Here is a 12,218-nt window from a genome sequence, read left to right as displayed (position 1 = left end):
AAGACAAGCCACAACATCCTCTGGTCCAAGACTTGCCTCCTACACAGGTGTCGCTATTAATTTGAATGTATATTTAAAGAAAGTACTGAGGCCTTACTTCAACGCCCTAACTTGAATCGAAATGACTGTATATCTTTATCAAAAATTTGGGAAAGTTTAATCAAGATACATTAAATTTTTTTTTTTTAATTAAGACATACATTCCTACATTTGTGTAATATTATTTATAAATTAAGATTATTATATGAATTTGTGAATTAATATCTTTAATTTAATCATTACTCTGATAAAAAATGTTTTCCACTCTAATACTTAGCGATATAACATCGTGCGGCTCGTTCTATTTTTGAATGATCAATTGTTGGTAATCCACTTTGTTAAAAACTGTTCCTTATGTAGCCACTGAAGATAATCTGTTATTTTCAGACTGAAATATTTGGCGAATTAAAATATAATATTCTTGTGTAAACGTGTTTATATGTTATATATAGATATAAAATAAGTGGGAAAAGAAGAATTGAAGATCAAGAAAGAGATGGTATGAGACCGGAACAGGCCACCTGACCTAAAGTCCATGTTAGAAGAAGATGAAATCCAATTTCTGTATGAATTCTGTGAGTGAAATTAGCAGAAATAACCTTTAACCATCATACTGGCCTTGACATGTATATACCTCCATAATTATATGGATGTGAAGTGTCTATTCAAGTCAATATTATCTTTTTGATATTATAGAAATAATATCAATTTGGAGCTTGTATTTTATCCATATGGACATTTAGGTGGGTTGTTAAACATGTTAATATGTACGCTTCCTGTAAACATGTAACCAATAGAGGATGATTAATGGATGAAGAGATTAAACCAGTCTTACATTATAAGCAAGTCAGGGTCTACCTGCATTTATCTTGTCTACTTATGCAGTGATGTTATACTCTTAAATAAATTTGGTACAAGATTCCCTTACTAAACTGAATGAGTACTGTAAAAAACCTTTGTAAAAATCAGCAATAAAAAGACAAATTATTAAACTTGACAGAAACATTGAAAACATCCAGTGCATCCTAAAAGACATACTGAAAAAGTAAAAATATTTCAGTTATTTAGCCGATCTTTTACTCCTTTTGATCAAAGGATGGCGTCTGCACCTTGCTAGAGAGCACCCAACATAATCGCCCAACTCTGACCTTCTTTGGTTGAAAATATCCCTTCCACACTCGGTCAAATTTATTTGCTGTCTCTATCGCTCCCCTAATACCACCAACCACTCTGAGCATTTTAATTTCTTCTCCTTAAAAATAGATGTTCTCCAGTCATTTTTTCAACAGTCAAATCATCCTCCTAGGAGAATTTAATGTCCATAACACCAACTGGCTTTCCTCCTCTGGTTGTACAGATCTTGCAGGCAGTGATGCTGAAACATTTGCCATCACTAACGACTTTACACAAATTGTTCACATGCCATAAAGAATACCAAATAATCTGAACCACTCCCCAAACACCCTAGATCTCTTCCTCACTAATGATCTTTTCAAATATCCAGTGAATGTAGTGCCCCCCTCCCCTTAGATAATTCCAACTGCAAGCTAGTGCTCATCTCCTCCCCCATGCAACAATGCTTACACAGCCACTCCCACACAAGTGTAGTTTGGCATTATAACAGTGCCAAATGGGACAGCCTTGTGACTTTTATGTCTCATTGCCATGGTTGGACTACTGTTTCCAGTCTTCCAAATCAAACATATGCACTGAACATATCACTGAAATAATCCTAACTGGCATGGACCATTCATTCCTCCACTACTCTGAACTGTTGTTTACTAAATAAACCCTGGTTCTCCGAAAGATGAACTGTCTTGCATCAAGAACTCTATGCTCCTTTAGGTCTTGTACTTAAGTCCGAAATAGATGCAAGAAAACTATCAGTGCTTCCAAAACAGAGTTTGAAGAGCAGAAAGCAGGAAACTTGTATCATGTTCAAATGGAAGCCGAGCCTCTTGCCAAAGCAATTGGTCATAACTTCTGCCCAACACTATTCCCATCTCCATCATACCCAGATGGCTCTATTGTATCATCACCCACAGAGAAAGCCAATCTCCTGTCTTCACACTTTGCTTCCGATGCATCCATAGCTGTCAATGGTAAATGTCCCCAACCATTACAGATGTCCAACATACAATGACCCTATATCCGTTTGTGAGAAAGAGATCAGGAAAATGTTGTCCAAATTAAACACAAAGTCTCCTGACCCTGATTGCATTCCTTCGACTGCCCTGAAGAGTTGTACTCCAGAACTGACTCCTATCCTATAAAATCTCTTACTCCATTGGTATCTATCCCACAGCCTGGAAATTGGCCTATATTCAACCCATTCCCAAGAAGGGCAACAAATCACTGCTGTCTAACTACTGTCCTATCTCACTCACCTCAGTCCTGTCTAAAGTAATGGATAAAACCATCAATTCTCAACTCTTGCACTACGTTGAAGGCACTCAGCTAATAAACAACCACCAGTATGGATTCCGTCGCTGCCAATCCAACAGGAGATCTGCTCATATATGTCACCCATCTCTGGACAAATGACATGGAGAAGTTTGGTGAACCTCAAGCCGTTGCACTTAAGCTTTTGATGGCCTGGCACAAAGGCCTACTTAGTAAACTTCCCTCATTTGGCCTGTCTCAGAACTTCTGTAGTTGGTTTGCCAGCTTTCTGTCTGGACGCACACTATGTGTGATGGTGGATGGTTCCTTATCCTCTCGCCATTCAGCTTATGTCGGGGTTCCAAAGTTCCGTTCTCTAACCAATCCTGTTTTCTTTCTATATATCAATAACCTACTTCATTTGACTTCAGTGACAGCACATTGCACTCCTCCCTTTCATTTGATAAACATTACTGTACACAACTCATCTCAACTTACAGAACATCAACAACATTGCTCTCAATTCTGATATCATAAATCATATTCTAAATTAGAAACAAATTTGTTCCATGATTCTCTGTCTTTTTCTGCTTCTCTTTTAGCTATGGTTCTTATTCTTTTATATTTTATTTCATATTCTAATCATTTATGCTGTGCTTCAGTTTTCATTTTGATTTCTTTGATTGCATCATCCCATATTTTCAGTTTTTTTCTTTTTGTTGAATTTTTTTATTGAACCTTTCCTAAGCTTTCAGTTGCTGCTGTATTTAGTATATTTTTATATTAAGCCATTCTATTTCTTCATTTCATTTTATTTTATCTAAATATTGGTTAATTCTTTTAATATAGCCATTGTATATTTATGTCATTTAATATCTAATTTTATAAAAAAAAATTTCAAATTTTCTTTCTGTTCTTGTTATTTGTAGCCATTTAGGTGGTCATTTTAGTTTTATTTTAATGAGGAAATGGTCACTGCCTATTTCATATCTTCTGTGGACTCTAACATCCATTGAAAACTTAGTATTTTCATTTAAGATAGTCTAATATTGATTTCCGTCCTCTTGCTGCCCAAATATATTTATATCTGTCTTTATGTTTATAGAAAGAATTCATTATTTTAAGATTATTATAAATTACAAGGTCAATCAGTTTTTTTACCATTCCTGTTTGGAGTATGTTCTCCATATATTCCTAAATTATTATTAATTTAGGAATATATGGAGAACATATTAATTCATGTTTCCAATTCTTGCATTTAGGTTTCTTGTAATCATTTTTATTTATTTTATTACATATATTTTGTACTTGATTATAAAATTCAATATTTTCATCTCTTTCTTCTGCTGGGGCATATAAACATATAAACGAATTATTGTTAATTAACCTCTATTTTTTTTCTAGTTTCTATTATTCATTCATTCCATAATTTATAATATTTTAATTGTTTTGAAAAGGAATTATGAACAAATCATAACACCTTCTTGTTCTGTGCTCTTTGGTTTTTGTTGACTCCACTATATATTGCATTAAAATGTTCAGTTCTCATGGTTCCTTTTAATTTCTTTTTTGTTTGAGTGATGACTGCTATTTTTTCATTTAATATTTGATCTATTTCTGCTGTTTCTCTTACGTTCCAGTTTTTAATATGTATTATTTTGTTTTTTCCATTTTTGTGTTTCCTTTTCCATTTCAGAGTGGTTTTCCATCGATTCATTTCGATTTATCTTTATCTATTGGCTTATAAGTAAATTAGTGTTCTTCCCCATGTCAGGTTACTAGTGTTAAATTCTGAATAAAAGGAATTATAATATAATAGTGTTTCATTCAGGATTTAACATAGTCTGCCATTCCCTGCGCCAAATTTGCTCATCAGACAAATAGTAAATCATTCACTTACTGATGTATATTCCATAATTATAAAATAATTGTATGTTCTAATAGTTGTTAGTTATTCATCCTGTACTAATTCTTTGCAGAGTATATATATCCTATGTGAACTGTGACGGAAACTTGGAACTTAGTCCGTTTATGTAAACCATTGCCAAGGATATATCCAGTATAACAGAAATTAAGTGCTATATGAAGTTACGAAGTTATCCGCCAGTGCACATTTATGCACTAGTTACTATGCCGAGCTAACCAAGATCTACGAGGCAGATTTTGGCGTGAAAAGGAGGAGACATGCGCTGTTGAATACAAAAAAAAAAAAAAAATGAGGCGCGAAGGATAGAACCAAGTTAAAAAGACAAGGGAGTTCTCTGTTTTCCCCTTACTCTTTCACGGGCTCTTGTTCGTATCCTGATTCTTATTCCCTCGTCATATAAATGTGAAAGACGATGACAAGGATTGCCAAGGAAACCTGAAGGATATTCATTTTGAGCAAAGCAGGCATGTATTCCCGAGACAACAAGATCGTTATGGTGAATCTGGATCATATCGAACTAAAGTGACCTAAGAGAGAAATCTATTGAGAAACAAGGAAGTGTTTTCCAGAAAAGTGATAATAGGCAAAGTATATCAACCGTCCCGGTAAGGAAATCCTGTCTATGTCTTTTGTGAATGTAATTACCATCTTTATTGTAATTACTGTAGGAAGCGTGTTGCGTTAATGACAGTTCAAGTTTGAACATGTGATATCTTGAAGCTTGTTCCAGGAGAACGTGATATAAGTTAGAAACTGACTTATTAAGAATTACTGTAATAAATTGATAGAACTTTAGTATTCCTTGGAGTGTATTTAGCGATATGTGCTTTGTATATCCTGAACGGCTAAGCAGAGTCAACAATTGAAGTATATTGAATAGATAACCTTTGTCTAAAGGTTAGAAACTTATAACTCTAAGAAGGGTAGGAATCTATATGTTAAGAATTTAACCATGCTGAGTATACTCTACTGTGAAGTTGCTATTGTCTTAATAAGAACTTCTTTATTTCATGATCATTTTAGTCATGTTTAGATCTTCTTTGATTAATGTAAATTCATGAGTTAGTGTATTAAATGTTTTTATTTAATTTGAATCTTGTGCTTGCCTGAGTTCATTTCATTGCACCACTCATTTTAACAGTACGGATCTAAGCGAGAACTCTATTTAATGTGAAAGTAAGAAAGGATTAGAGATCCTTTCTTTTAGAGTTACATGGTGATCAGCATTCATTTAAAAAATTTATGGAATTTACAACCATGTTAAAAAAACTTTTTTATTATCTCGACGTTTCGATCTTCACATCAAGATCATCATCTGGAGCATGCATCAATATACAAGACAAGCTGAGTAACTGTAAGCTAATATATGGAAGGTATATATTCGACCCACGGAACGTTCCTCACTAAGAACAACTATAAACAGGACTGTAGAAAATCTTGTATCTTAAAAGCATAAATAAGAATTGTAATACTAAAAATAGGACATCATTGTTTCTGAAAGAAAACCATCTGAAAGAATGTTTATTCCTGTCTCTTAAATAGAATTTAGCTTGATGTAATTTTTTTTTTTTTTTTTTTCACTAGAGGTCATGCCAGTAGAATAACGTGATCAAATCATTGTTTCTTTAGCTTGAAGTTAATAATGTAACTCAGCTTGTCTTGTATTGATATATGCTCCAGATCATGATGATCTTGATGTGAAGATCTAAACGTTGGGATAATAAAAAAATTTTTTAACACGTTCGCTGGCACGCTGCTTCGGCATCGTGCTGTTCCCCTATGCCAAGCAATTTCACTTCTTCAAGGTCAGTATGGTAATCTCGTTGCTGCCGGTAAGCGTTATACGAGTATACTCGTAGTTGGCTTGTGCAGAGCATATACCATCTATGAGAATACACAGTTTTTATGCTAGCTCCACAAGCCAAGCATTTTCACTTCTTCAAGGTCAGTACAGTAATCTTGTTGCTGGCGGTAAGCGTCATACGAGTATACTCGTAGCTGGCTTGTGTGGCTGGTTTACCAACTACGAGTATACTCATAGTTGGCAGCGAATGTATTAACATGGTTGTAAATTCCATAAATTTTTAAAATGAAGATTAGAGAACCACGACTGCTATATAACTTGAAAGTAATTTCTCCAAGCAAAATTCTGTCTTATTTAGGTTACTGTAGCATTGTACTTGCTGATGATTGATTCCTTAACATTATTCTTACAACCATGGATACAGAGTGGTGCAGTTAAATATAAATTTTCTTTGTGTTCCAAAATGGAATCAATCAGCAGAAAGAACTAGGTAATTACTGACCTCGTCGATAACCTCCCCTATTGTATTAACTCTTGTACAGTATTACCCATATAGAGATTAGGCCTAGACTGTCGTGTGACTGAATAACAAAAATAAATTGGAAAACTGCATTCAGGCAAAATAGAACACACAACGAAGAAGAAAGACGTCACAACACTAGCCTGGTGATGGATAGTCTGGTTGTAGGGCTGCTACCTTAAGGCTTCTTGAACTTGCCTTTTTCCAAATTTAAACCCATAGGAGGAATAGGATATTTATTATTATTATTTGACACTTCTAGGGAGTCCAACGACTCATTGAGGGAGGGCACCTACTCTGTCTCCACCACTCAATCAACCAACTGACTGCAACTACACCAATGTCATATGCTGCCGACCACCACTAGTATTTCCACAGACAATTGCAAACATCCATGCCCACAGCAGGATTCTAACTCGCAGCCTTTTGGTTGGAGAGCGGATACGCTAACCACTCGGCCAGCCAGGCTGACCGAGTGGTTAGCGTATATTGAAGATTGAAGAGTGAGTGATTGAAGAAGATTGATATATTGAAGAGGAAAGAGTAGATTTTAGAAGAGTCATAAATATATGCCAGAAATGGAAATTTGAAATGTTTAAATCCCTTCATGACTCATGGGACACCCTATATATAGCCCCCACCATTTATTTGCTATAGATTCATTTCTTCTGCCTTTTGTGTGTGGGGAAAAAAAAAAAAAAAAATATATATATATATATATATATATATACATACAGGAAAGCCTCGCTTAACGCTATTAATTAATCCATCAATTAATGCACATTAAGTGAATACACTAAATAAGAATAATTATAATTCATCCATCAGTTAGCATAAATTTGGAGAGAAAAAAATTAAAGTATAAGCTGTATTAGAGGATAAAATCATCAAAGTTTATAAAAATCAATTGCTTAAATTTTTATTTAATGTCTAAACATTTGATTGAGCTACTTTTTTACAAAAAAAATTCAGTAAAGATCTTTGAATTGTGCTCAACTTTTTCATGTTATGCAATTTGCAATAGCTGGCGATTGCTTTATCCAGAATTTGGCAGATTTCAAAGCTTTGTTCCTATCGGGACCAGCATTAAACAGAATTTTATTATCATACTCAATATGATTGAAAACTACCTCAAGTTCTTTTGCAGTTAGTTTCATAGTCGTAACATTCTCTCCTTGTTCACACTCCTTATCATCGTCTTCGTATGCATGCTGTTCTTCTACTTGAAGGAGATCATTCTCGCTTAATTGTTCTGAGTGAGAATTGAGCAAGTTTCTCACATCTTCATTATCCAGTTCATTAAATCCAAGTTCTTTTTTGATTGTGCCGATTTCTTTAATAATGTTAGATCTTAAATCTTGGATTTTGCACATGATAAACTAACATAGGAGTTTAAAGTCACCTTCTGCATTGCCTCCTAATAAAAGTATAAGACGATCTTTAGATGCTTTGTATCCTGTTTGAGATACTTCAGTTTTAGCTAGGAAAGTTTTTGTTGGCATAAGCTTCCAAAAGAGACTAATTTCATCAACGTTGAATATTTACCAATCATCATAATCAACCTTCTGAATTATGCTTTGCAATTCTTCAGGAAACTTGGGCACGAATCTTTATCAGCACTTACAGATTCTCAGTTATTCTTACGTTATGCAGTCCAGCTCAAATTTTAAAACAGTCAAACCATCTTAAACTCACAATACAGCTTTCACATTCCTCTCGAAATTTGGTCTCTTTCAATGATGTAAAGAATATTGACTAAGAGGTATTCTTTTTTGGATATAAACCTCAATTGAGTTTTATATCCAAGATAGAAGACGCTCCATCTCGATCATTAAATGGCTTCTATTATGGTTGATCTGCATGATTAAAGAAGCAGTTGCAACTTTTCCTTGTTCTTTGTATTCTTTGCTCTTATTTAATATAGTTCGAACTGTAGAGTTGCTGTGTTCCAGGTCTTGTAGCACAATCATTGTATTACTAACGACACTTCATGTATGTTAATGACTTCCAGCTTTTCCGCTCAATGCAAATTGGCAACAAAATATTTCGCATAGCGTAAAAAAAACTACGTTAACTGATTAATCACTTGCTTAAAGCAGGAAATAGTATTATTTCACTCAATCGTGCTAACTGATTACTGTGCATATCGCATTCGTGTTAAGTGAGGTTTTCCTGTGTGTGTGTGTGTGTGTGTGTGTGTTTAAATAAGCCAGTATCCAACAGTGCTAGACTAGGCCAGTTTGTCCTGTCTCTAGTCTAGTCTACTACATCTGTCATTTGAATGTTCTATGGTCAGTGTGTTTAATTTGCAGGGAGAAAATCTGAGTTTTCAGGTAGATAAACTAATACCTTATGAGAATTTGCACCTTTACTTGAACACCCTTTATAAATAATCTTGATCTTTGACAGGAGTCAAATCTAAATCTTTTAAAGGCATACTTCTCCTGTGGCTGCACTATAGAAATGGTGTGTGTGTGTGTGTAGTTTTTAAATTGCTACCTATGTATGACAAACTAATTTCCTTAAAAAATACAGTTATGTATGAAAAAATTGATTAAATTTTATTCTAATTATGGTGTCCATTGATATCAGCTAAGTCTGTGATATTCTGTTATTGTTATACTAAAATTTTCTTAGATACAAAAATAAAAATTAACATAGCATGATTATTTCTGCCATCATCATAAACCCATTTGTATTATGTTTCATTTTCAATACTTGTAATTTCAATATGTTACAGAATTTTCACCAAAAATTATTGGAATGACAGGAACAAAAGAACAGATCAAACAGACAACTAAGTCATTTCGTGTATATTACAGTTCAGGTCCAAAAGATGAAGATGCTGATTATATTGTAAGTATGTTTCTTACAGAGGTGATTTTCTTTGTAATATGTATATATATATATAGGCCACCCATCACCCATACAAGCTGTCATACTTTCTCTTAAACTAGTTTGTTACTTGCACTCTCTACTTCAACATTCAAGCTGTTCCACTTACTGTTCTGTGAGAGAAGTCTAGCTCTTACCCTTTTATAAGCTGCACACAAACTCAACTTCCTTGGATATCCCGTTTGTCCTCTCTCCACCTTTATCAACTGGTATTTTATAATCTAACAGATAAACTTAGGTGTTGATGGTTATTCATGACTTATTTTTAATGGTGTTAACAACACCAAATGAACTGTTTCATAAAAAGATGTTTTATTAACTGCTTATATTTTGCTGAATTTCAAATCAGCATCACAAGAGCACAACAAAGCTTGTGTATGCACCAGTGAGTAAGTGAAATAATACAATTATAATGGACAAAAGATCTAAAGTCCTATTTTTGTGCCTCTGATGTTGTAAAAAAATAAATAAAAAATAAAACTGCAGCTTAAGATAACAGTCTCCCAAATTTTCGGCAAATTAATGCAACCATATTTGTTCAGGTCAGGAGAATTCTTCATAGCCATGGCTGACTCAACAAATAATCTTTCGGATCTGTAACATTCTTCAGAAGTTTACAGGGCTCTCTCATACAGTATCTGCTGCTCACTGGTGTCTGCAGTCTACATACTCTCTCTCTCTCTCTCTCTCTTTCTCCTCCTAATCAACATTTAATGATCCCAATATAGTTTTGTAACTCTTCTTTGCACCCTTTCCATAGTATTTTTATCCTGTTGGAACCCAGAAAATGAAATCTGAGTATAGCAGTCATACGAAAACCTTGTAAAGAGGTCTTGACACAACTCTATTCTTACATTCCTTGATACATGTAATGGTGAAGCATTCTAAATGACCTACTTATCCTCACTTATCAGTGTTTGTTTTAGCATCACAATTGTCCTCCTAGTGGTATTTGCAATCTCAGTTAGCTATGTTACCTTTGAACTTCTTATCCATCATATCATTGATATTCATAGTATCATCTGTATCTTCAATGTAATATGCCATTGAAATCTATATCACACCAGAGGGCATAACTTTACATTTAACATTGAATTGACAGCCATTATCATTTGTCTACAGTTCCAGCCTATTCAAGTAATTCTGTAATTCTATCTCGACTTATATGCCAGTATGAACTCGTTATAAGATTTAAGTAATAAATACAGCAGATATAAATAACTAAACACAAGTTTCACAAATCCTATATTTCATCTCAGTGTCTGAGATATGATCAGGGAAACAATATTAGAATTGCAAAAACACAAATGAGAAACATCCTCTATGGGTGCTGTTGTCTAGCCTTAGCTGTTTTATTTTTATTTTTTATTTTTATGTTGGGCCCATATACGAGAGGTTGGCTGGTCAACCTGTAGTACTTTAGTACCATATATGGGTAGTGGGATGGGAAAGAAGGGACTTGTTAACATTCAATTTGAAAGCCTGTATGTTGTATTCCTTGGGAAATACCTCAGGGGGGAACTGTTCCACAGTACAGCAGCAGCAGGGATGAAGGAGGAGGAAAAGAAACTTGTTCTGTGGGTTTCAAGGTGTACTGTGAAGGGATGTTGAGAGGTGGCTGTATGTGTTCCAATGGGTTTAGTACAGAGTGGGGGAATTATTGATGTTGTTTCAGATGAGCATTTTCCATGAAAATATTTGTAGAATATACAAATTGCAGAGACTAGACATCTATGTGAAAGTGGGGAGAGTGAGTCGGTAAGAGATGGATCATTTATCAGTCTAATTGCTTTCCTCTGTATTGAGTCAAGCATTTTGAGGGAGCTTTTAGGAGCCCCACTCCAAATGTGAGAACAGTATTCAATAGCTGTGTAGATTTGCAATTTGTATAAGGTTAACAGCTGTTTTGAAGTGAAGTAACGTCTTGAGTGAAAGAGAAAGCCTAGTTTTTTGGAAGCTGAGGATGCAATGGTTGTGATATGTTTATGCCAGGAGATGCCTGATGTCATGGTAATTCCGAGAAGAGAAATTTCATCTTGTCTGGGGATTTGAGTGTTATCAAAAATAATATTGGGGAAAAAATGGTTCTTTTTTGTGGGAAATAAGACAGAACTGGATTTTACTAGCGTTGAAGTTGACGAGGTTATCTGAGCCCCATCGGAGGATGTTTTGGAGGTCTGCATTAAGGGAAGTTGTGGTTGATGTTCTGTGGGTTGAAATGATTTTTGTAGGGTAAGGTTTATCAAATGAAAGGGAGGAGTGCAATATGCTGTCATTGCAAAACTGTGTATTGGGTTGGAGGTCAACTGAAGTAGGTCATTGATGTATAGAAGGAAGAGGGTCGGTGAGAGAACTGAACCTTGTGGGACCCCAGCATTAGTTGGATACGGAGTCATCTACCATTACAAATAGTGTGCATCCAGACAGGAAGCTGGCAATCCATCTGCAGAAGTCCTGAGACAGTCCAAATGATAGTGCAACCACTTGGGATTTGCCAAATTTTTCTATGGTATATGTCCAGAGATGGGTGATATATGATAGCAGGTCACCTGTTGATTGGCATCGGCAGAATCTGTACTGGTGGTGGTGGCTTAATAGCTGGGTACCTTTAAGGTGGAGTAGTAGTTGAGAATTGATGGTTTTGCTCCATC

At 34.9% G+C, this 12,218-nt stretch overlaps 1 protein-coding gene across 1 annotated transcript in view; it reads left to right on the top strand.

Annotated features, from left to right (window-relative positions):
- Window positions 1-12,218, top strand: part of Scox (Synthesis of cytochrome c oxidase) — a 228,126-nt gene that overhangs the window by 198,787 nt on the left and 17,121 nt on the right. Inside the window, exon 6 of the mRNA XM_090397003.1 lies at window positions 9,413-9,528. Coding sequence (XP_090253129.1) covers window positions 9,413-9,528 — 116 coding nt within the window. The remainder of the gene's footprint in view (window positions 1-9,412; window positions 9,529-12,218) is intronic.

The sequence above is a fragment of the Typopeltis vanoorti genome, chromosome 8 (assembly GCF_054136105.1).
Source record: "Typopeltis vanoorti isolate ZY-2024b chromosome 8, IOZ_Tvanoo_1.0, whole genome shotgun sequence".
NCBI lineage: Eukaryota > Metazoa > Arthropoda > Arachnida > Uropygi > Thelyphonidae > Typopeltis > Typopeltis vanoorti.
The sequence above is the reverse complement of the archived record's forward strand: the minus strand, read 5'-3'. Positions and strand labels throughout refer to the sequence as shown.